General features: G+C 37.4%; 1 protein-coding gene across 3 annotated transcripts; it reads right to left on the bottom strand.

Moving 5' to 3' along the window:
* Window positions 1-1710: 1710 nt before the first annotated feature.
* Window positions 1711-17428, bottom strand: LOC115214271 (zinc finger protein 493-like). 3 transcript variants are annotated; one of them, XM_036504796.1, is made up of 4 exons: window positions 17210-17428; window positions 14988-15722; window positions 14490-14735; window positions 1711-3156 (listed from the first exon to the last, which is right to left on the bottom strand). In XM_036504796.1, exons 2-4 carry the CDS (start codon window positions 15211-15213, stop codon window positions 2012-2014), a joined length of 1617 nt encoding a protein of 538 aa, XP_036360689.1. In that variant the 5' UTR covers window positions 15214-15722; window positions 17210-17428; the 3' UTR covers window positions 1711-2011. The 3 variants fall into 3 exon arrangements, with proteins under 3 accessions (XP_036360689.1, XP_036360688.1, XP_029639277.2); XM_036504795.1 differs by having other exon boundaries at window positions 14574-15722; window positions 17210-17424; XM_029783417.2 differs by having other exon boundaries at window positions 14490-15722; window positions 17210-17423.
* Between the last annotated feature and the right edge of the window lie 9990 nt (window positions 17429-27418).

Below are 27418 nucleotides of genomic sequence, written 5' to 3'. Positions count from 1 at the left end.
AGTACACTCTCAGAGTGGTTGGTGTTAGGAAGGGCATCCAGCTGTAGAAACACTGCCAGATCAGACTGGAGCCTGGTGCAGCCTCCTGGCTTCCCAGACCCCAGTTGAACCATCCAACCCATGCCAGCTTGGAAAACAGGTGTTAAACAATGATGATGATGAAGTACACAGAAAATGGGGAAATATTGATCAGCAACAATTGACTAGCATCAATTATAACTTTTTAATTAAATACAAATAGACTGTATCCCATCTAACAGCTGTTTCTGATTTCCTATCATACGGTATTGCCATTGAAAATTCTGAAAATAATATTCATCATATTTGGTAATACATTCCCATTACAGGCAATAGGTGGTTGGACTTTACACCATATCCATAAGTAAATAATTGAAATTAATTGGACATTTTATTATGATAGAAACTATTAATTAGTTTCTATCATAATTAAGGCGGCGAGCTGGCAGATACGTTAGTGCGCCGGACTAAATGCTTAGCGGTATTTCGTCTGTCGTTACGTTCTGAGTTCAAATTCTGCCGTGGTCGACTTTGCCTTTCATCCTTTCGGGGTCGATAAATAAAGTACCAGTTTCGCACATATGATGGACATCTTCAGTTTCTACCTACCAAATTCATTCATAAGGATTTGGTTGGCCCAAGGATATAGAAAACACTGGCCCAAAGTGCCATACAGTGGGACTGAACCCTTGTGCCTCTCTTTCTCTTTCTACATATACACACACACACATGCTATAAATTTTACAGTATAACTTACACAAACATCATAACATGCACAAAAAATGCACACATAGCTACAGAATAAACATTCAAGATCCCATCTTCTCAATGATATAAAATATTTTAAATTTTATTTGGAACATAATCTATACAGCAATGTAATCTTTGATTTAGGAAAAATAAATATCAGAGCTGTTTGCCCATAAAGTCAAATAAATAAATAGTATATTTTATCCTTTCTTGAAATTTCTAAAAGAATGATTTTATTTAAAATAACACCAATAAGTTAATTACATCAATGTAATTATCATATATCTGTAATTATTTAAAATTGTGTAGAGGAGTTATCATATAATTACCGTATTTTAAAGTATAAGGAACCCCTTAATTTTAGGGGCTTAAAATTTGGAAAAAAGGTTTTGTAAGGGATCATAATACTATCCAATGTATAAGAAACTCCCATTTTTTTAACCTAATTTTTGACAAAAAAAGGTTCCTTATACATGTTAAAATACGGTATGTCTTCTCTCCTGTGGTTAAATATATTTTTCATACAAAACAACAAAATGGTGCAATTATTCTTCTTCATCAAAAGCATGTCAGATGTATCTTGTTAGAATGATTTCAATGAAGGTAATTATGACTTTTCTCCTGTGTGACGTTACTTATGTCCCAGTCATGTTTTAGAAGGTACGATTTACTTAATACCAATGTTATGACATCTCTCCTGCATGAATCCATTTGTGAGTAGTTAAGTTGCTTTTTTCAGAAAACGATTTATCACAGATATCACAGTGATATGGTTTATCTCCTGAATGAATACGTTCGTGGGATGTCAAATAACTTCTGCGAGAGAATGATTTACCACAGACATCACAAAGATATGGTTTCTCTCCTGTATGAATGCGTTTGTGAGTGGTTAAGTGACTGTCTATAGAGAATGATTTACCACAGATATCACAATGATATGGCTTCTCTCCTGTATGAATGCGTTTGTGTTTAGTTAAGCTACATGTTACAGAGAATGATTTACCACAAACATCACAATGATATGGTTTTTCTCCTGTATGAATACGTATGTGGGTAGTCAAATGATTTGTCTGAGAGAAAGATTTCCCACAGATCTCGCAGTGATATGGTTTCTCTCCTGTATGGATTCGCCTGTGAATAGTTAAGTGACTTTCAACAGAAAACGACTTATCACAGATCTCACAGTGAAATGGTCTATCCCTTGCATGAATGCGTTTACGAGAAGTTGAGCGAACAGTTGTAATTAATAATTTACCACTGTGACGGGAGTTCTCTCCTGTATGCATGTGTTTATTGGAAGTGAAGGAATCCTTTTTGAAAGTGATTTATCATAGTGATATGGTTTATCTCCTGTATGAAGACATTTGTGAGTTGCTAAATCATGATTCTGAGAGAATGATGCTGCACAAATGTCACACCAATGTGACTTATCCGGTGTATGAATGTGTTTGTTAGAAGGCAGGTAACTTTTTTGAGAGACTGATTTAGCAGAGAGATCACAAAGGTATAGCTTCCCTGCATGAATGCGTTTGTGTTTAGTCAAGCTATATACTACGGAGAATGATTTACCACAGATATCACAGTCATATGGCTTCTCTCCTGTATGAACACGTATATGAGTAGTTAGGTGATTTGTTTGAGAGAATGATTTACCGCATATCTCACAGTGATATGATTTTTTTCCTGTATGAAGACGTTTTTGAGTTGTTAAGTGACTATCTAAAGGGAATGATTTATCGCAGCGAAATATCTTCTCTCCTGTATGAATTCGTTTGTAAGAAGGTAAGTGAACTATTGTAGAGAATGATTTACCATAAATATTAATGTTATAAGGTCTGTCTACTAAATGGATACATTTGTGAAAAGTGAGGGAATTCTTTCGGAAAAATGATTTACCACAGATATCACAGCAATATGATTTGCCTCTTGTATGAATATGCTTGTGAGTAGTTAAGTCACCATTTTTAGAGAATGATTTGTCACAGATATCACAGTGATATGGTTTATCTCCTGAATGAATAAGTTTGTGGGATGTCAAATAACTTCTGCGAGAGAATGATTTACCACAGACATCACAAAGATATGGTTTCTCTCCTGTATGAATGCGTTTGTGAGTGGTTAAGTGACTGTCTATAGAGAATGATTTACCACAGATATCACAGTGATATGGTTTCTCTCCTGTATGAATGCGTTTGTGTTTAGTTAAGCTACATGTTACAGAGAATGATTTACCACAGATATCACAGCGATATGGCTTCTCTCCCGTATGAATACGTATGTGGGTAGTTAAGTGACTTGTTTGAGAGAATGATCTACCACAGATCTCACAGTGATATGGTTTCTCTCCTGTATGAATGCGTTTGTGAATAGTTAAGTGACTATCTATAGCAAATGATTTACCACATACATCACAATGAAATGGCCTCTCTCCTGTGTGAATACGTTTGTGAGAAGTTAAGTGAACTATTGTAGAGAATGATTTGCCACAGATATGACAGCGATAAGGTTTCTCTCCTGTATGAATACGTTTGTGTCTGGTTAAGTTACTCTTTTTAGAGAATGAGTTTTTACAGATATCACAGAAGTATGATGTTTTTCCTGACTGTTTATGTATCTCATCAGGGAAATCAATCCTTTTAGACAATGTTTTATACTTAACCTGGTTCTCACATAATTCTGTTTCCATAATTTTCTTCTTTCACAACATATATGGACACTCTTATGTTAGATTTTAAAATTTGTTTTCTAACAAATATTTCCTCAGCAATATTTCTATAAGCTGTGATAGTTGTCAATATCTAAAGAAACTGCAAACAGCTACTTACAAGATGATTGATTATATTACTATCATTTCATAGACAATTATTCCAAGATGGAGCAACATTAAAGTAAAACCATTTATCAAGGCAAATCCATAGATGTAACTTCTTAAAGACAAACCAGATATATTTTCATGATGTAATTTAGCTGAGTTCAATTACAATGCAAAATTATTTTGTTCATATTCCAGGTAGTGAAGTTAAGAAATTTTGCTAATATTCTCAGTTCGCATAGAATATTTCATGGAAGTTCAAAAATAGATTTATATAAACAAGCGAGTGGGAGATTGTTCTTTGTTACATTTTTGGATGATAAATATTGTTGATGCTTTGAAGAGAAAATATATTTTACACCAGTGCCATCTAATAATCTGAAATAATAAAGAAAAACAGTGTAAAAGATAAAGGATATTTAAAAGGCAGAGATTCAATATTGAAATTTTTACATTTCTACAGATTAACTATAGTTTTAAACCTTTAGCTGAACAATTGAAATTCACTTTATAATTTACTGTAAAATTATATTTCAATCTTGGAAGTTTTTTAATCTTCAAACTACAGGTAGATTTTTTTTCAGATTCTGTACCACAATGCAACCATTCTCAAAATGAAACAGTATGGCTCCTAAAGAACCATACATTTTTAGGATTCGCTAGTAATACCTATATATATATATATATATATATATAAATATATAAAGTAGGGGATGCTGACCTGAAACTAAACAACTGAAGGCTAAAAGGAGAAAAAGATATTGAATCGATAATACGATATAGTTAATACTTACATATATCAATGTAGTTAAAATGCAAAACAAGTTCAACGTATAAGAGAACAACAGTGTCATAATAACTTTTGAATGAATTCTTACAATAATCACAAAGACAAAGACATTTACTGATATTTTATCTAACGTCTGATAGGGAAATTTTAATGTGTATCTATATCTTTTTTGAAGTGACAGTGACTTATTAACAGCGGGGGGGGGGGGGTTCATTATTCGGAGAAATTCTCTTGAAGGCTATTCTTCGATATAACTCGCACACGTATTCGAGCCAAAACGAAAGATTGCCCCGGCTATATTTTGTTTGGTTAAGATAAAATTAACGACTGATGTGCAGCGTTCAAACCGAAAAGATCCTTTCTGTTATCTTCAGAAATGTAAACAAAGTCACGTGTGTACCTATACCGAATCATCGCCATTGGGCAATCTTTCGTTTTGGCTCGAATGCGTGTTCTACCAGTATACGAAGTTTAAATGTGTTTACTTACGTGGAAATTATTTTTAAAAACTGCCGGTCAAACCGAAACGATACCACATCTGTGACCACCCAAAAGCTAATTATAGTCAATAATTTGTATTTGGTTTTCAATTAATAAGCTGTGCATTTATTGATTCTCAAAGATGATAATATATTGTTACCGGAAGCCAAAAAAACGGAAGTGACGTAGTACCAGTGTTTATTGGAAGAATCGATATCAGGGGAGTTAATTCTCGCTTTCTCTTTTGGAAGGTGGAAAAGAATAGAAAGAAATTTGTCTGCACAGATTTGTCAATTTCTAGATCTAGAAGAGTCATGGGCAAATTGCAGTACTTTCTGAATGGCACACCTGATTTTGCGAGGAAAAGAACGTTTATTAAAATTGCCTTCAATTTATTTTTAGTCGTATGTTGAATCATATTTCATGCAGCCCTCCTCTCAAGAGTTGCACCTGTCTGATCTAGAGTCTTCTGAGACAACATAGCGCATCAAAATATTCATCTAACAAATAATTATAACTTACAGTTCATTTTATAAAAAGTAATCTAGAATTCCTGCTAGTTTTTGTTGTTAGTGTTGAATAATTTCTGTTTGATTCCCTGTGACTGATCTTTTTGAAATTTCTTTCGTAAATGTAGTTTTCAGGTAATTTTCATAATTCGCAAGTTAAAACTACCACTAAGAGATATCGTAGTCTATACACACAATCTGCTTTTTGTGCCAGTGGCACGTAAAAAGCACCCTCTACACTCACAGAGTGGTTGGCATTAGGAAGGGCATCCAGCTGTAGAAACACTGCCAGATCAGACTGGAGCCTGGAGCAGCCTCCTGGTTTCCCAAAATCCTCGGTCGAACCATCCAACCCATGCTAGCATAGAAAATGGACGTTAAACGATGATGATGATGATGAGATAAAAGGGCTGAGATCTTTTTTCAACCCATCCTTACTCTGGCTTCTATATGTTCAGAATATCCAACACCACTACTAATAATGCTACCAAGGTAACAGAAGCTATCAACTACATCTAGGGAATCTTCAGGGCACTATGCCCTTGGGCTTATTGCTCCTCTGCATCTACAGTCTTTGGTTGGTTTGCTTTTTTATTCCATAGTACATCTTGTGTATTCAGTTTACATTTGGTATACCAAATGAAATTCCTACTTATATCTTTATATATAAAAGAGAGGTTGTGTGCTGTCTGTCTCCTACGATTTAGATTCCTAACTACTCCCACATTTTGCGGTGCAGTTTAACTAATCTTATAGTCGTGATTCATATCGAGCCCTTCTGGGTATTAGCGCGTGTCTACGATGAGTCTACGATTTAAAAAAAATTTACCATCAATTTTTCCCATTTTTTAATGCATTTTTGGCATATATAAGGGAAGTAACTCTCTAAAAATTTATTATTAAATCTCAGAATGTAAAAAGCTACAGTAACACCGCCCCTTTGTGGTTAGCCATATTGAGATGGCTATTATACTTTACATCTCTAAAAACGCCGGGTGATACTGCTAGTATATATATATATGTTGGGGGGACAAACACACACACATATACATATATACAACGGGCTTCTTTCAGTTTCCATCTACCAAATCCAGTCACAAGGCTTTGGTTGGCCCGAGGCTATAGTAGAAGACACTTGCCAAAAGTGCCATGCAGTGGGACTGAACCCAGAACCATGTGGTTGGTAAGCAAGCTACTTACCTCACAGCCATTCCTGTATATATAAGGTAAATAGTTTTATAAAAATTTAGTTGAAATGTGATATGTTATATACTGTTTAAAAACCGCTAAAGACAACTCGCAACTAATTTTTTTTATTAATTAAGACAGACTAATAATGTACTATAGTTTTACATTATTTTTTTATGCTTTTGAATGGACACTAATATTAGATAGTGGTGAGTTTGTAGCTTTTTATCAGGAATATACACACACACATATGCATATATATATATATATATATATATGGAAGGTGGACGTTAAACGAAGATGGTGATATGAGAGCCAAGTTTGGCTGTATGGTTAAGTAGCTTGCTTCCCAACCATATGGTTTCGAGTTAGCTTCACTACATGGCACCTTGGGCAAGAGTCTGCAACCATAGCTCTGAGCCAAGCAAAGCCTTGTAAGTGAATTTGATAGATGGAAACTGAAAGAAGCCTGTCATATATGTATCATCATCGTTGTTTAAATGTCTGTCTTCCATGCTAGCATGAGTGTATGTTTATATGTATACTTGTCTTGACATCCTGTGTTTGAATGAGCATCACTAACATTGTTTTTTTTTTAGTCTTCAATGAAAAACGTGTCTGGGTATGGGGAAATATTACCTTACTTGGAAACACATGATGGTTAGCAACAGGAAGGGCATCTGGCCACAGAAAATCTGCCTCCATAAATTGTCTAAACGATGGAAAAGTGGCTGTTAAATGACGATGAGAGCCTCTTTCTTTTTTCTTCACAGTGAACGTAGATGTAGTGAGATAAATAATTGTAATAGAATATCTCAATAGATTTCAGTGATATGTCATCTCACCTGCATGAATATATGTATATATAGTGCTGTGTATACTATTAGTAGAATTATTGACATAGAAAAATATAACTTTTGATAATCTTCCTCTTAATTTAATATTGTAATAAGGTTTAAAATGTTATGACATAATTCATTCTAAATAATAGCAGCAGGGTAATGGTAACAAAACATGCATTTAACTGTATTTGTAACCAAACAGGAGGATAATTGTTAATCCATAGAAAATTTAATTTTATCTTAATCCTTTAGCATTTAAACCATCCATAGTATTCCACCCGTTTTACGTTCAAACTGGCCAGATCCTGCCTTTGACACCTACCCTCTGGGCCTCATGGAGGCAAAGTGGCTGAGTTCCTTTCAAGTGTTGGGCCTTATGGAGGCAATGACCAAGACCTTTGGTATTATGTTGTGCTTGAGAAGAGCCATCTAACTGAGCAAAATTACAGTTGTGGAAGATACTGGTATCACACATATGACACGTAAAAGCATCCATTACACTCTCAGAGTGGTTGGCGTTAGAAAGGGTATCCAGCCATAGAAAACCGTGCCAAATCAGGCTGGAGCTTGGTGCAATCTTCCAGCGGGCCAGCCCAGTCAAACCATCCAACCCATGCAAGCATGGACAATGGAAGTTAAATGATGATGATGTCATGAAAATCTTGAAGCTATGAGATAGTGCAGGATTTGGGGCAAGTGAAATTGGAATCGAAATTGAACCAATCCGATGACTGGCACCCGGCAGTTGCCAGGGCCGCTGGACTGACTCGTGTGCAGGTGGCAAGTAAAGAAACACCGTTTCGACCCTGTGCTTGAGGAGATCCATTGAGGCAAGTACACCAATATCAAAAATCAATGGAAACTGTAGTTGTGATCCCTGTGCTGGTGGCACATAAAAAGCACCATCCAAACGTGGTCGATGCCAGCGCCGCCTTGACTGGCTTCCGTGCCAGTGGCACTAAAATGCACCAATCCAATCATGGCCGTTGCCAGCCTCGCCTGGTACATAAAAAGTACCCACTACACTCACAGAGTGGTTGGCGTTAGGAAGGACATCCAGCTGTAGAAATACTGCCAGATCAGACTGGAGCCTGGTGCAGCCTCCTGGCTTCCCAGATCTCCGGTCGAACCGTCCAACCCATGCTAGCTTGGAGAACGGACGTTAAACGATGATGATGTGAATAAATAAGTATTACATTTGACAGTGAAGGCATATGTCTCAGTGGTTAGAGCACTGAGCTCACAATCACGAGGTAGTGAGTTTGATTCCTGGACTCAGCTGTGTAGTGTGTTCTTGAGCAAGGCACTTTATTTCACATTGCTCCAGTTCACTCAGCTATAGAAATGAGAAGCAACATCACTGGTGCCATGCTGTATCAGACTATTGCCTTTCCCTGGGATAACATCAGTGGTGTGAAGAGAGGAAACTGGTATGTATGGGCAACCACTGGTCTTCCACAAACAACCTAGCCTGGGACTTCTGTTTTGGAGGGGAACTTTCTAGGTTCAATTTCAAATGGTTTAGCATTGTTTCTATTTGTAAATAAATCACTGAGAAATGTAAATACATCTTTATAAAAATATTGATCTCTGTGGCTGTGTAGTAAGTAGGCGTAGGAGTGGCTGTGTGGTAAGTAGCTTGCTTATGAACCACATGATTCCAGGTTCAGTTCCACTGCATGGCACCTTGGGCAAGTGTCTTCTACTATAGCCTCGGGCCAATCAAAGCCTTGTGAGTGGATTTGGTAGACAGAAACTTAAAGAAGCCCATCGTATATATGTATGTGTGTGTATATGCTTATGTGTCTGTGTTTGTCCCCCTCCCCAACATCGCTCGACAACTGATGCTGGTGTGTTTATATCCCTGTAACTAAGCAGTTCGGCAAAAGAGACCGATAAAATAAGTACTGGGCTTACAGAGTAAGTCCTGGTGTCGATTTGCTGGACTAAAGGCGGTGCTCCAGCATAGCCAGTCACATGACTGAAACAAGTAAAAGCGAATATAGATTGGTGAGGTCAAATGTGGGGATTTTGGGCCTCACAGGTCAGATGGCAACAGATCAAGACAAGATGGTGATAAGCTGTAATAAAGAACTTTGCAGCATTTGCAAATAAAAGTTGATAGATATGAGATGATGTTTTCTTCTCATGCCTTGTCAGGCTCATGAGGGCTGGTTTCCTGGTTTCAATGGCGTATATATTCCCCACCTGGATGGGACGCCAGTCCATCACAGAATTACTCATTTTTGCCAGCTGAGTGGACTGGAGCAACATGAAATGAAGTGTTTTGCTCAAGAACACAAAACATCGCCCGGTTCAGGAATTGAAATCACAATCTTATGATCATGAGTCCAACGCCTTAATCACTAAGTCACGCACCTCCACAATAGATATATTGATGCATACAAATTAATATCCAGCTCAACCATCAAATTGTAATAGATTTGTACAATGGATATAAGAAATGATACAATTTTCCAAATAAATTCCAACATCACAACAGTCTTATCTTCACCTTCCTAATTACTACTACTCAGCTTTATAATGTAGGAAAGTTACATATCCCCTCTGTAGCAAGACACCTGTTCTTGTCCCTCTATCATACTTTAGCCTCTCAGCACCTGGTGTAAAGCCATCACCCACTTCCTCTAGTCAGTGGGGGCTTTTCTCTTTCTTGTCATGCAACTTACTTGCAAACCTCCCAAGTGCAAGTGGCATAAGAAAAAAGTACCTAGCGCACACTTGTAATGTGGTTGGCATTAAGAAGGGTACCCAACCATAGAAAATGTACCAAAGCTGACACTGGAACTCGGTACAGCCCAATGGCTTGCTGGATCCTGTCAAACTATCCAATCCATGCCAGCATGGAAGACAGTTGTTAAATCATCATCATCGTTTAACGTCCGTTTTCCGCGCTAGCACGGGTTGGACGGTTCGACCCGGGGTCTGGGGAGCTAGGGGCTGCTCCAGGCTCCAGTCTGATCTGGCAGTGTTTCTACAGCTGGATGCCCTTCCTAACGCCAACCACTCCGCGAGTGTAGTGGGTGCTTTTTACGTGCCACCTGCACAGGTGCCAGATGCGTCTGGCACCGGCCATGACCGGTTGGTACTTTTTATGTGCCACCGGCACAGAAGCCAGTCGAGGCGGGGCTGGCATCGGCCACATTCGGATGGTGCTTTTTATGTGCCACCGGCACAGAAGCCATTCGAGGCGGGGTTGGCATCGGTCACATTCGGATGGTGCTTTTTATGTGCCACCGGCACAGGTATCATAACTACTGTTTCCATTGATATTTGGTTCGATGTTCATGTACATGCACTTGACTCAACAGGTCTCAAATTTCACACTAACATGATGAAAGAAAGCATACAAGATATATAAAATAAATAAATGAATACATAAGCCAACTCAAGAGATCTCTAGTGAGACATTTTATTGATGTACCCAAAGAGACCCAGAATGGGTCGAAAAGTGTGTTGTACCCAATAAAGTCTACAACACATTCCATCTCCTATTTTATATATATATATATTGGAAAAAATAAGGTACTCGGAGATCTGGATGGTTGTACATTTACAGATTTTTATTAATATGTCACGTTTTTATAAATCATATATTAGCGCTTACATCTACTCTAGTAGATTCATCAGATTTGAATTTTTTGAGGGGATTGGTCCTTCCACCAGTACAAATCATTACAGAAATAGTGATATTTCACCGGTCACAGCTATATATACATATATATATATTTTTTTCAAGAGGAATGAAGATAAGGAACAATTCTTTACAAAAATGAAGATATTAGGATGGGCAATAATGTAAAAGGGAAAGTGTCTTATGAAGGAGCTCAATGAAACAGATATGCATACAATTTTTTGTACATTGTGAGAACATTATTATACAGACTAAGCTAATAGTTCTAGATGGGCTTATAGGGAAGTTGCTGTGATTTTCATATTTTCAGCCATTCAGTTTGAGGGAGAACTTTGTTATGAAGTATTGTTCCATATTTTTTCTCAAGGTGTCATTCCTTGGGCATTTATAGAAGGGAAAGATCTTAAATTTTCCTTCTCCACATGTTTATTCAGTGGAATCTTTCACAGTTCCTCCTCTCAGACATGTTGCCAGTGAATTCTGGCTCGTTGGCATAAAGAATTTCCAGTTTCGCCTATATAATTCTCCTTGCATGTGGGACAGGTTATTCAGTATATTACGTTCTACATCTTGCAGTTCATATCTGCATTTACTTTGAATATTTGACCACTCTTAAATTTCATTTGTTTGTTTCCCTATCTATATTTGTAGAGGGGGGGGGGGTTACTGCAGATCCCACATCTACCATCTCCACACTTTTACAAAGAATTCAGTTTTATTCTCTGATGAGAATTTTGCTCGTTAGTTGTTTCTCTTGGCGTTTACTGTTTTTTTATGCAATATTTGTTAAATGTTTTCCATTTTGGGGCTTTGTAGGACCATTGGTAAGTTTGAATGTATGATTTGAAACATGCTGGTAACTCCAGGGTTGTGTGTGTTTATGAAAGGGATAATGTTTTCTTTCGTTTTTTGTTTTGGGGGTTCTGAGTTGTGTGATGTCCAGTTTCATTGCTCTTGAGATTCCATTTTTTATTAGTTTAAAGGGGTATTTTTGTTCTAGTAGGAAGTTTTTAAGTTCATCTAGTCTTATTAGTCGTGTTTGTGAGTCAGTTACTATACTATATGGGATGTTTCTTTTTATGTGGGATGGGTGGCAGGAGTGGAAATTTAAATATTGGTGTGTCGGTTTTTTTGTAGTGGATGTTGTTGTGATGATGGAGACCCCACATCTACCATCTCCACACTCTTTTACAAAGAATTCAGTTTTATTCTCTGATGAGAATTTTGCTCTTGTTAGTTGTTTCTTCAAGTTTTTCTCTTGGCGTTTACTGTTTTTTATGCAATATTTGTTTAATAGGTTTCATATTTTGGGGTTTTGTAGGACTATTGGTAAGTTTGAATGTATGATTTGAAACGGTTTTTTTTGTAGATGTCTGTTGTGACAATGTGGAGTTGTGTATTTTGATGTTGATGTCTAGGAAGGGAAGTTCGTTGTAGCTAGTATCTATCGTGAAGTTGATAGATGGGTACAGTGTCTTGAGGATGTGGAATCTTCGTAGATCTTCTGATCTGTTCCAAAAGATGAAACAATCATCAAGGTCATCATCATCATTGTTCGACCGTGGTCGAGACAATGGTATTTACCATGCTACGCCAGACTTCACGGTCCATCATGGCATTACGGAGGTCCTGTTGCTGGATGCCTGTATCCCTGGAGATTACATCAGGGTAGCGTTTCCACTTTTTCTTGATGTCTTCTCTGAAGTCGTGTTCGAAGACTTTCCCTATTTCATCGTATAGTTTGTTCTCATATATATATATAGGGGTAGGTGTGGCTGTGTGGTTACAAGTTTGCTTCCCAAAAAGTTTCCAGGTTCAGTCCCACAGCACGGCAGCTTGGACAAGTATCTTTTACTACAGCTTTGTGAGTGGATTTGGTACACGGAAACTGAAAGAAGCCAGTCATTTATACATACATCTATGTGTGTGCATCTGTTTGTCCCCACCCCACCTCCTACAACTGATTGACAACGGATGTTGGTGTATTTACACCCCCATAACTTAGTGATTCAGTAAAAGAGAGCAATAGAATAAGTACCAGGCTTTAAGAAAAAAAGTACTGGGGGTAATTCATTCAAGTAAAAGTTCTTCAAAGTCATGCCCCAGCATGGCCACAGTCTAATGACAGTAACAAATAAAAGATATATTTACACACAAATTCAAGATCTCATACACCTTACGGTATGATGAAATATTTTCATAAAGTGTATATATTTTATTTAAAACATGACTGTACAATAATGTAATCCTTAACTTAAGATTACTCAGCTGTTTAATCACAATGTTAAAAAATGAATCAATATCTTTTCAAAAAATTTCCCAATACTAATATTGTTGCTATTATGCAAAAGTGTCGTAAGTCCAAAACGTTGCTTTTTCAGGAAACGAAAAAACAGTTTCACAATTCCATAGCAAAACCGTTGTACTACATTTTAACAATTTTTGATATCTTGGCATCTGAAGCAGCTGGAGATACGATAGTTTGACCAAAAGAACAGGCTATTGCAGGCAAAAATAAATATTGCAAAAAAAAAAAAAAAACACATTTGGCCAACTTTGGACATACAACAGTTTTACATAATAGCAACAATATATTCTTTTCCCTCCTGTGTGAATATATCTGGGGTCAGTTCAGGTATTTCTTCATGTATTCTGTGACAATGATTTAAAACAAATATAAGTGATATAGGATGTTTCATTGGTAAATGTTTTGAAAAAATGTCAGCCTTGTTCACTTGGGAATTGTTTGTGCCATCCTCAATAATTCAATGAATATTAGTTTCTATACAGCTGTGAACAACATACTATAATTAGCTAAGGTAACATTATTAGATTATAGCATGAAAAACAGACATATGATGATGATGATGTAATGTTATTAGATTCTCACAATAATTCACCATATTCAATAGTGTCTAAATTATGAAAGCAGATGTTACAAGAGCTAATTATAGTCTGTTGTTTATAGCTGTATAGAAACTATGATATTGCTTCTCTCCTGTAAAAATGCATTTGTGTTTAGTTAAGAGAGAATGATCTTCTATATGTTAGTGTTATGGTATCTCCCCTGTATGAATCCATTTGTGAGTATTTAAATTATTTTCTTCAGAGAATAATTCACCACAGATGTCACAGTGATAAAGCTTATCCCCTGTATGTATGAGTTTGTGTGTAGTCAAGTGACTTCTTCGACAGAATGATCTACCACAGACATCACAGTGATATGGTTTATCTCCTGTATGAATACGTTTATGAGTATTTAAGTCACCACTTTGTGAGAAAGATTTATTGCAGATGTCACAGTGGTATGGCTTATCTCCTGAATGAATACGTTCATGAGAGGTCCAGTAACTCCTTCGAGAAAACGATTTACCACAAATATCACAAAGATACGGCTTCTCTCCCGTATGAATGCGTTTGTGAGTGGTTAAGTGACTGTCTATAGAGAATGATTTACCACAGATATCACAATGATATGGCTTCTCTCCTGTATGAATGCGTTTGTGTTTAGTTAAGCTACATGTTACAGAGAATGATTTACCACAGATATCACAGTGATATGGTTTCTCACCAGTATGAATTCGTACATGAGTGGTCAAGTGATTTGCTTGAGAGAATGATCTACCACAAATCTCGCAGTGATATGGTTTCTCTCCTGTATGAATACGCATGTGAATAGTTAAATGACGTTCTATAGCGAATGATTTACCACAAATATCACAGTGAAACGGCCTCTCGCCTGTATGGATGCGTTTGCGAGAAGTCGAGTTAACTGTTGTAGAGAATGATTTTGCACTGATATCACTGCGACTCGATTTCTCTCCTGTATGAACGTGTTTGTGAGAATTGAACGAACTCCTTCGAAAGAATGATTTACCGCAGATATCACATTGGTATGGTTTATCTCTTGTATGAATACTTTGGTGAGTTTTTAAGACAGTACTTTGAGAGAATGATTTTCCACAGATATCACAGTGATATGGTTTCTCACCTGTATGAATACGTTTGTGTCTGGTTAAGTTACTCTTTTTAGAGAAAGACTTTTTACAGATATCACAGTAGTATGATGCTTTTCCTATCTGTTTCAGTATCTCATAGGGAAAACCAATCCTTTTGTATTGTGTTTTGTATTTAACCAGGGTCTCCTCACACAGCTCGTTTTCCATCATTTCTTTCTTTCATACAATATATGAATACTTTTGCTTCTGTTGTCTTTATATTTGATGCCTAACAAATATTTCTTCAACTATATTGCCTTAAACTGTTATCTTATTTGAATATGCTGCAAACAGTTACCTACATGATGAATTTTATTCAGATATCATCATTTCAAATTTAATTATTGTGAGAAAGCATAGTGTGACAGAATCCTTCTTTGTAACATGGGGCAAAAACTAAAGGAAAACTTTTTGTCATGACATATCCACGTATAAAATGTTTTCCAGAGAAGCCAGTTACATCATCAGGGTAAATTTATCCATGTATATATGAAGAATGAAAATTATTTTGGAGATATTCAGTGAAGTAGAGAAATAGTGTTGCAAATCTCAATTCAGGAGAAATATTTCACAGACTTGTATAAAAGAAAGTTTTATCTGTTTTGTATAGCGTCTTTAGCAGATAATAATACTGTTGATGCATGTGCAAAACATGAATGTCGTGCCAAAGTAGTCGGAATCTGAAATAACAAAGAAACAGAATAAGATAGAAAATATACTTAAACAGGAGAGATTGAACAGTGAAAAATAAGCATCATTTTTGTACTAATTTATTGTAAACTCAAGCCTTTACTTAGAACAACTGAATTTTACTTATTAATTTATGAAAATTTATCATACAGGTGTGACTGTGTTGTGATAGGTTTGCTTCCTGACATGGTTTCAGGTTCAGTCCTACTGTGTGGTACCTTGCTCAAGTGTCTTTGACTATGGCCTCAGGACAACCAAAATCTTTAGTGGATTTAGTTGACAGAAACAGAAAGGCCATAGTGTGTGTGTGTTTAAGTTCTTGTAACTAAGCGGTTCGACTAAAGAGAACAATAGAATAAGTACAAGACTTTAAGAAAAAAATAACCACCGCGGTCGATTCGTTCAACTAAACCTCTTCCCTGCGGTGCCCCAGTATGGCCGCAGTCTAATGAATGAAACAAGTAAAAGGTGAAAGATAAGGCGTGACTGTGTGGTAAGAAGATTGCTTCCCAACCACATGGTGCCAGGTTCAGTCCCACAGCATACACCTTAAGCAAGTGTCTTCTACTATAGCTACAGGCCGACTAAAGCCTTGTGAGTGAATTAATAGTCGGAAACTGAATGAAGCTCGTCCTATACATATCTGTGTGTCTTTGTGCTTGCCACTACCCCTCCCCGCCGCACCGCTTGGCAACCGGTGTTGGTTTGTTTACATTCCTGTAACGTTGCGGTTCGATGCAAGCGACCGGTAGTATAAGTACCAAGCTTCAAAAAAATACTATGGTCGACTCGTTCAACTAAACCACTTCAAGGTAATGCCACAGCATGGTCGCAGTCCAATGAATGATACAAGTGAAGAATAAGATACATTTGTATGAAATGTTCGTATTTGCAAACAACAGATATACCTTCCGACATTATAGTGACTCTCGAGCAAGGAAGCATACTTATTTTATCGATCCCAAAAGGATGAAAAGCAAAGTCGGCCTCGGCGGAATTTGAACTCAGAATACCTATTTCTTTACAACTCACAAGGGGCTAAACACAGAGAGGACAAACAAGGACAAAGGGATTAAGTCGATTATATCGACCCCAGTGCGTAACTGGGGTCGATATAAAGTCGGATGAAATGCTGCTAAGCATTTTGAAAATATTATCAAGATTATAATCCAGGACAAATTAAAATGTGACGGAGCATCTGTCGTTTAGAAATAGCAATCAAATTACACCATTCTGCTATTAAAATGGACCGATTATTGTTTAGTCCAATATACCTTGTGCTTGAAGAGTTGAAGGAGGAGTAGAATGGATGGAACACATTTTTTTTTTTTAATAAAAGGGTCCAGCACGATTAAAGCTGACATGAAACTAAAACAACAAATAATTGAAATAATAAAAATATATATATATATATAAACGTAGCATTATGTTCATAAAAACCAAAATATTGAATTGATTCGATATAATTAATACTTACGTATGAATGAGAGTCCTGAAGTGCAATATGTCAAACTTGCTGTCGACGAGATAACAATGACGATCTCAACACAACTTTTGAATTTATTCCTACCAATATCAATGCATTTGTCACAATCTTTCACAGATGCTTTATCCTAACGCTTGATTCCAATGTAATTTTATAGTAATTTGTAGCAATGGACTGAATTATCACCTTATATACATACATACATACATACATATATATATATATATATATATATATATATATATATATATATATATATATATATATATGTATATTCTTTGTGACCAAAGAAATCGTTCTCAATGCTAATAATGGATGTGCAAGTGGAATTACTGCAATTATATGCTAACAGTATTTTGTTTAGTTGTTATAATGTAATTGTAGACTTTTTTTTTGTAACAGGAGGCCAAGTAATAATATCTCTGAATAATACTCAAAAGGAGATTTTAGATAATAATAATAATAGCGAAAAATAAACTTGGAAATGATTACTTAATAATTCAGAATCTGGGTTATTGCTACCGGAAGTAAGGAATGGGAAGTGATACGGCAGTGAATAATTGTGTGTATGTGTCTGTGTGATTGTGTAAGTGCGGGATTGAAAATGGTAGAAAATAAAATCAGAAATGTATTAAATTTAAGATGCTATAATGAGCAAACGAAATGAAAAATTCAATGCTTAAGAAGTCAATTTTTAATACATTTTACTTTTCATTTCATAACGGCATCATTTAGTTAACTTAGGAAAAAGTAGACATTTTTACAAAAAAAAAAAAAAACACATGGGAAAGTAATGAGGAACTGACAACTCATTGGAAGAGAAATCTATTTTTGTTAATTTTTCGAGATGAGTTTTGTCAATTTGCAATTACTTGTAGCGTTTTTTTTATAAGAAATGTCAGCTTTTACGATGCAAAACTACACCAATATACTCAATATGAAATCAATACTACACCTGATTTTCTCCCCTCCATACATACACAAGCATGTATCTGACTCACGCATTGTTTGCTTTCCAGACATTTATACTATACTCTGACAAGTTGTGGTGCACCTGAGCACTGTATACAATAATTTCATTTTTAAAAACTGAAGAAATTACAAAGGGGTAACTAAACCGAAAAGATCCCGATGCTCCTTTCATAATTTATCTAAATGATGTTGTTGAGAAATGAATACAGAAATCTATATTTTATAAATGATGTTTAATAAATATACTTTAAAAGTATTTTTCCTATTTGTTTCGCTACCTCAGGATCGCCAAGTGTATTCCCGAATTCATTTACCTTCTTTTTCAATCCCGCACTTATGTAATCCTAAAACGAAAGATTACCATATGGCAGGAGCTACTTACAGATATTGCAAGCTCTTCTGATGAGACTAAGATATCAGACAAAAATGAATAGCGTGTGATCAGACACTTGACCAAAGCTATCTTAGGGGGGGAACTCGCGGGGGTATTAACCAGGGAAAATTGTCTTTCCTTCTCTGTGCTGAGGCTGACGTCTTGCCAACCCAGAGACCCATATTACATGCAGAGAATCCTGCACGCCGTAGGTTTGAGCGTGAATAGGCTAAAAAATTAGATTCATTACATGAAATAAATCAGCTCAAATACACATTTTAAATGATGTAAGGGAAGTAACTACTCAAATCACTTGTAATCGTTTCCTTAGCGAAATAGTGACAGAAGTACAGGAGAGAGATTAACAGTTCATATGAGGTAATACCTGAATATTAAAGTCACAACAATATCATCTTGGCATGACCTTACCTTTTCTTCATTAGAGTAAGCTATCTTTCAGCACATTTTGAAATTTTTCTTTTCATCGAACCTAAACGAGAGCAGATCTAAATAATATTTTTGATACCAACTTACCAAGACTGTCTCTAGTTAAGTGAGAGAAAACTACTTTAAATGTCTAGATAGTATATGAAAAGGAATATATTTTACAAAAGAAAAACAAGAAACAAAACAAAAAAGGAGAAAGAAAGAAAGAAAAAACCATCAATGCAGTACAAAGTGCTTCAAATGGTTGTACACCCTATAGTTCAACAGAACCTTCTGAAGCAAGCCAACACACGGTTTTAATATGGGTGATGGCGAGGCTGAGGTGCTGGAACAGCCAAGTACCCTCACAAGTGATGACAATAACTTCGCTGTTAGCGGCCCAGCCCCTTCAATCTCAAAAGCCACATGCTGGAAGAGATAGTTCACTGACAGGTCCTGATACTTCAGGATTTTGTTCTGTTCAGCTACAGAAGCAGTGACCCTCCCATTTACAACAGCATCCAGGATATGGGAAGAAGCAAACAAGTCACAGACTGTGGCATCCCAGATGTGGCACCTACTTCTTACCCAGGGACAGAGGGTAAGACCATCTGATCTCTTTCCATCACTTCTGAATAATCCTGCTGGCTCCAGAACTGAGGTGATATTAATCTGAGCCAGGGCCCACTTAATGATTAAGCTTAGCTTGGTGTGATGAGTGAAACAGCCAGCATTTAGGTGGCAAAATGGATCGTGAAGACCTATCACGGCAACATGTCAGTCTCCTACGGATGAGTGCAATGGAGATGCGGAGCTCATTAAGACTGAGTAGACCGCCAGTGTTGGCCACAGGAAGGGCATCAATCCAGTCCCCCGAGAATTTTACACTAATGGAAAGTAGGTAACATTTTGAAAATTGATCAGATTGATCAAGGAGAGAATTGAGAGTGGCACTTGAACACAGATTGTCCTATACTCTCTGCTTTCGTCTACATAGTTATTGTTGCTATAATTACAATTACTGATACATGTTGTATTTACATAGGCGCAGGAGTGGCTGTGTGGTAAGTAGATTGCTTACCAATCACATGGTTCCGGGTTCAGTCCCACTGCCTGGCACCTTGGGCAAGTGTCTTCTACTATAACCTCGGGCCGACCAAAGCCTTGTGAGTGGATTTGGTAGACGGAAACTGAAAGAAGCCTGTTGTATATATGTATATGTATGTGTGTTTGTTCCCCCAACATCACTTGACAACCAATGCTGGTGTGTTTGCATCCCCATAACATAGCAGTTTGGCAAAAGAGACTGATAGAATAAGTTCTAGGCTTACAAAGAATAAGTCCTGGAGTTGATTTGCTCGACTAAAGGCAGTGCTCCAGCAAGACCACAGTCAAATGACTGAAACAAGTAAAAGAGAATAGATTGAATTGTAGTTTCCTGGTAGATCCAGGAATATGTTGGGCAAAGTAGTGAGAAGGGATCTTCAGACATTGGGCCTCACAGAGGAGATAATAAAGGACCATGACTCCTGGCAATTTACCTGTGCTTAAGAAGACTTGTAAAGCTTATCAACCACATGGTTCCGGGTTCATTCCCACTGCATGGCACCTTGGGCAAGTGTCTTCTGCTATAGCCTCAGGCCAACCAAAACCTTGTGAGTGTATTTGGTAGACAGAAACTGAAAGAAGCCCATCGCATATATATATATGTGTGTGTATGTTTGTTTCCCCAGCATCGCTTGACAACTGATGCTGGTATGTTTACATCCCTGTAACTTAGCAGTTCGGCAAAAGAGACCAACAGAATAAGTACTAGGCTTACAAAAGAATGTCCTGGGGTCGATTTGCTGGACTAAAGGTAGTACTCCAGAATGGCTACAGTCAAATGACTGAAACACAAAATGTCATTTTCAATGAACTATCGGTGAAAATACTGGCTCAAGGTACCCTGCAGTGGTATTATGTGATTTCAAAGCAAACTTTTTAGCCACTCTGCTAGTCTTCAGCTGGTGCCCTTATAATTTAGCCAGTTATAGTGCCTTGTTATCTCAAAGGCTCTTAATGAATGAATCTTTAAATAACCATTTCTTTGATACACCTGAATGCCCATAGAAAGGGTCTACATTATTTCCATAAATGCAAAAGACAAAAAGATTAGATAATTATAAATATGTTTATTTTGCAATTAAATACCATATTCATATATACAGTGTAATAATTTCGTTTATGTTTTTGTTTTGCAAGATTCTTGATGTGAAATTGTGTTGAAACATTATATTTGGGGAATAAACACACACACACACTATTTGATTTTCATCTCATTGCAACCTCTTCAATGACTGTTCCTTGTCGCCTCTTCACTGTTCCATTTTGTCTTCATGTGGTACATATCTTTATCTGTGTATACATTTATGTATGTGTGCATGTATATGGGTTTGTGTATTACACTTTGCATCTGTCATATTTTCATCTTATCGTCAGGTTGCAGCGTGTGTTATTACTCCATTCAGATTCTCTGTTGATGGTTGATCTATTATATGTGGCCTCTGTAATCTGAGCATTGTGTTTGTTCTGTGTCGATAAGATTCTAATATCTATGTTCTAGTTGAGCATGTTGGTATAGCAGACAAGCTTTTCTCTGCCTTGAGCTCCTATCTGTATCGCTTATCCTCTCACCTATGCTACAGACTGTCTTTCCAATGTATGTCGTCATCCTATTTCTGCACATCTTATACTACAGACTGCATTCCTAGTTTTGCAGTCACTCTGTGAGGAAACACTAAACACTGTACAGTTCCTATCAATACAGGGGATTCTTTCTAATAGGTATGTTCTACAGACTAGATTTTATGGGAATTCCTTGTCTTTCTACTACTTTAATCTACAGATACATTTTACCTCAGATTTTTCTCAAATGATGCTAGCTTGCTTCCAGGGGTAGCATCAACAAATATGACACTGCTATCAGGTTGAATAAAAAGTAAGCAACGTTTTGAACCATGAAGAATTTGTATCGGATTTTTGCAGAGTTTTCAAATTTTTTAAAAACATTTTCTTGCAATTGTCTGATAATACAAAAATGCATCAATAAATTAACATTGATTTTTTTTTCACCGTTGTTCCAATCATCTCGAAAAGAAACATATCGCTCAGTGTCGAATCATTAACGTTGCAGATAAGTTGCCCTTTGTTTAAGGTCCTCCCTAGCTGGGTTACCTGTTGTTGCAATTGTTAAACCTTTTTTGATTGATTATTATAGTGTTTGCTTTTGTAACATTGAAAACAGAAAAATAGACACTCCTGCCAACATATCTCAGGAAATGAATAGCAAGAGTGAGGATTGGCAGGGTGCCCACTGAGATTAATGAGATGTGGCTGCTTGCAGCAATCTTAATAGAAATAAAGGAGGACCCAGAAGTGCTGCAAGGAAGCCACATCAAACAATTGAACTGGAGGGGATATGGCCTGGAAATCATAATCCAGGCCACCACACTGGATTTACAGAAAATTACCAAAGAGATAGAGTTACCAGAAGATGTGAAGCTTAGAGTGGTGGTGGTGGTGGTGGTGGAGGGAAGACCTCCCACCTGCTACCACTGCAGAAAGAAGGGCCACATTAAGGCGAATTGTCCCTCTCTTAACAGCCAAATCCCAACAGAAGAAATACAAGAAAATAACAAAGATGAGAAATTAAAGGAAAATACGGAAGAAGCAAGTGGAGGAAACAGATGAAAGAGTCCAGGAAATACAGAATAGAAAGAGAAAGGACATTAAAAACTCCCCAACCCTGAAAAACTAAAAAAAAAAAAAAAAAAAAAAAAAAAAGGCGCAGGAGTGGCTGTGTGGTAAGTAGCTTGTTTACCAACTACATGGTTCCGGGTTCAGTCCCACTGTGTGACACCTTGGGCAAGTGTCTTCTACTATAGCCTTGGGCCGACCAAAGCCTTGTGAGTGGATTTGGTAGACGGAAACTGAAAGAAGGCCGTCGTATATGTGTGTGTGTATATATATATATATGTGTGTGTGTGTGTGTGTGTATATATATATATGCTTGTATGTGTTTGTCCCCCTAGCATTGCTTGACAGCCGATGCTGGTGTGTTTATGTCCCCGTTACTTAGCGGTTCGGCAAAAGAGACCGACAGAATAAGTACTGGGCTTACAAAAGAATAAGTCCCGGGGTCGAGTTGCTCGATTAAAGGCGGTGCTCCAGTATGGCCGCAGGCAAATGACTGAAACAAGTAAAATAGTAAAAGAGAAGGGAGTAATGTACAAATGCCCACGCAGTATATCATATTATGGCAAACACACAAGAACATCCCATAAATCCCCAGTTAAATATACACAAGTATGCACCAGATAGCCCAGCAACTCCAGTCAAGTATACATAAGCTATTTCTTTACTACCCACAAGGGGCTAAACATAGAGGGGACAAACAAGGTCAGACACACGGATTAAGTCGATTATATCGACCTCAGTAAGTTACTGGTTCTTATTTAATCGACCCCGAAAGGATGAAAGGCAAAGTCAACCTCGGCAGAATTTGAACTCAGAACATAACGGCAGACGAAATACCACTAAGCATTTCGCCCGGTGTGCTAACGTTTCTGCCAGCTCGCCGCCTCAAGTATACACAAGCACTCACAGGTGGCTCAGAATCTTCAGGTAGGTATGCACAAGCAGACACAGACAGTACAGAGTCACACAAGCATTACAGACCAATTATAAATGTAGGGCGTATCTAACGAACTATTGGACGAATGTGTTCATTGAGGGAAAAAATTGGAAAAATGAAGTCGGTAATAAGAATTGAAGAGGAGGAAAATATATGTGTACCTGGCATGAAGTGTATATTAATAGACATAAAAAATTACCAAAAATTAAAGCAAGCTTTGACGATGACATGAATCTACTAGGGAGGGAGGTAAGATATGATCATCTGCCACCTGTGATGGAATTTGAACAATTGAGACCATATTTTATATTTTAATTGATAAATGTTGGTTATAAAAGAGAAAAAAAATATAGTTAAAATGGCACTATTCGAAAGTGGAGTTTGACTAGCCATTACACCTTCATTAATTATATAAATCCATTTTATTCATTCCTTTATGTTTTTTGCCCCCACTTGTACTGTATTGTCTGTCCTTGTTCGTCCCTTTTGTGTAGGGTCCACAGTGGCCAATAAAATGAAATGTGTTCCAATCATCTTGGTCTTCAGTTAGTGATTTTTTTAGCTAGACCGTTGCAACTGTAAGGTTTGTTTGTTTAATTTTGTTACCTGCTTGCAGGCTTTATCGATTTGTTTGCTGTTGGTTTCCTGTAAGAGAAACGTTGAAAGTTTTTTTTTTTTGAAAAAACACTGTTGAATTGTTATCCTCCCATAAGGGTGGCACGTAAAAAGCACCAACTACACTCACGGAGTGGTTGGCGTTAGGAAGGGCATCCAGCCGTAGAAACACTGCCAGATCTGACTGGGCCTGATGAAGCCTTCTGGCTTCACAGACCCCAGTTGAACCGTCCAACCCATGCTAGCATGGAAAACGGACGCTAAACGATGATGATGATGATGATGATGATGAAGGGGGAAGGATTTTTGAAATTTGTATATTTTTTTTTGCTCCTGTGTTGAAACATTGTTAAAAAAAAAAAATCTTCGGTAGAAGAAACAACATATAAAAAAAATTTTGCCTCCGTTGCAGGAGGACAACATAAAATAATATCACTGGAAAAATCAGAGATTCAGTCATTCTTCAGATTGATAACTGAAGAAGATGTGAAAAGCATAATTGCTCCCCCAAGCAAAATTATAAACAGAAAAAAAAGGGACAATAATCTATAAGACAACTTAATTAATAAAAAATTGGAGCACTTCAGAGAAAGTACTATTAAAAAATGCCTCAGACCAGTAATGAAGCAAATCAAATATGTAGCACCAAGTACGCAACAGAGGAGGCAAGGTTTGAGTAAGCAGAGAAGGTGTGTGAGAACTAGACGAGAACCTTACAAAATGAACAAATAGCACTTCTGCCATTATATCTGGATTAGGATTGAGATTATACCACCAGAAGTAGAAGTTGCATAGATTGTGGCTACATTGTTATTTCAAAGAGAAGATAAACTTTATCCAGATTTCCAGAGATGCCCCACAGAACTGGAAGGGGAAGATTTTGGAAATACTGGCACAAGTCACTTCCAGTGACTTCGAAAACCTCCCCCAAAAAATCCACATTGGGGAGGAGACAGTGTTATCTGTAAACGTTGAGGGAAAGAAGCCTCGGTGCTTCAAGTGTGGAAAGATGAGACATCTGAGGTCCAAGTGCTTGCCTCCCCAAGAGGAGACCAAGGGGAAAAAGACCCCTAAAGATGGAAAAAAAAAAAAGGCAGCACCCCTGGCCAAGGAGGTTTTTGTCAGACTGTTGTGGGGACAAGTTGCTGGAACTAGATGGTTTCCCCTATGAGCTTTATAACAGTATGGGGAGTGGTGATGTAGCTTGGAAAGGACCCAAACAAGGGGGATATTATAGATAATTTTAAGTCCCATCACTCTACTTAACACAAGAGCTGAAAATTTTGGCCAAGGTGTTAGCAAAAAAGTTGGCATGTTCTGTGGATGGAATTGTTGGGGAGGCACAAACTTGTGCCATTCCTGGCAAATCCATACACGATAATCTCCATTTTTTACGCTACCCCTTAGAGAGGGTTAACGGGGCTCTGGTCCATTTAGACCAGTCCAAAGCTTTTGATGGGGTTGACCATCAGTATCTGGTGTTGGTCCTCGCAGCATTCAGGCTCAGCCCCATCTACCGCAGGTGGATCATTGCTCTATACAGTAACATCAACTTGATCATTCAGGTGAACGGGTTCTTCTCAAAGCCATTCAACATCAAGTGCTCTGTTTGTCAAGGGTGTCCACTCTCCTCCCTTTAGTATGTGTTGGCTCTAGAACCCTTACTGTGGAAGTTGGAGAGCTTGAAGGGCATACCACGCGATCTAGGTTGCAGTTGGAAAGTTTCAGCGTACGCGGATAACAACACCATCATCGTGTCTAAGATGGTACACCTACAGAGGGTAGGTAAAGCCATAAAGAACTGAGGCGGTGGCAGGAGCAAATCCAGACCAATCCATTTCTCGACTGTATTGTAAGTTGTGATAAAAAGTGGATTCTGTACAATAAGAAACTTTCTTCGCAGTGGTTGGACCAAAATGAAGCATCGAAACCTTCCCTAAATCCGAGCTCTTCAAAACAAAGTTTATGGTGACTGGTAGTGGTGTACTGCAAGACTCATCTGCTATGACTTCTTAAAACCTGGAAAAACCATTACTGCAGAAACATTCCCATGAAATTGCCAAAATGAACAAAAAACTACTCCTCCGTCCCAGACTGGTCAATAGAAGAGGGCCGATCATTCTTCATGACAATGCTCAACCACACATTTCCCTCAGAAGCTGAGGGAACTTGTCCATGAAGTTCTTCAACTAGCTTATTCCCCAAACTTTTCTCCTACCAACTACAACTTTTTCAGGCACCTTGATGGTTTCCTGTGAGAGAAAGAGTTTAAAAAATATCAAACCGATGCTGAAAGTGCATTCAAAGAATTCATCAGCTCCAGGATGCCATATTTTTATGTCACTGAAATAAACAAACTTATAACTCATTGGCAAAAATGTGTTGATTGTAATGGTACTTACTTTGACGAATAAAATTTCTGCATTGTTAAAATATATTGGAATGAATTTCACGTTTCAAAACGTTGCTTAACTTTTTACACAGCCTGATGTTTTTGGTTGTCATACCTCGAGTTGGCCTTACCAGTCTTTCTCTTTGTTCTTTCTATGCTATTCCATGATTTACTCCTGTATAGTGGGCAGATCTCATTTGCATTATTCTTTATGATGGTTTTGAATTTTGCCATAGCTCCTTTACACACCCCAATCCTGTTTCCTTGATTGTACATAGAGAAATGCAAGCAGTGGATGAAGTGCTGCATGTGTATCTCTAATTCTGTTGGGCCACACATTTCTCCTCACCCTTATGAAGTTCGCTATTAGGATATTGAAATTGGTATTATCTACAATTGCCGTGTTCCAGTGGACTAGATATTTAGAGGCTATGGGTTTGATATAGAGCAAAAGGAAAATTTGAACCTTGTTATTCCTAGTTTCCAGCCACAGTTCAGTGCCTAAAACAGGTAGTCTGTAATTGGGGATGCATACTAGGGTAATTTACTGTTACCTTAATATTCTGGTGGAGTTAGCTTTTTGCTGGATGCTCTCCATGGTATTAGTTTCTAGTTCATAGATATTGGCTTGTGGATGTGCTTTTGCTATATGTTGATATCATCAGCATAGGGAGAGTACATGCTTAGGGCTATGGAACACTAAGTATTATTTAAGTCTCCTATTCCACCATATAATACAGAGGTTGG

The sequence above is a fragment of the Octopus sinensis genome, linkage group LG7 (genome assembly GCF_006345805.1).
Source record: "Octopus sinensis linkage group LG7, ASM634580v1, whole genome shotgun sequence".
NCBI lineage: Eukaryota > Metazoa > Mollusca > Cephalopoda > Octopoda > Octopodidae > Octopus > Octopus sinensis.
This window is presented reverse-complemented; position numbering and strand designations above follow the sequence as displayed.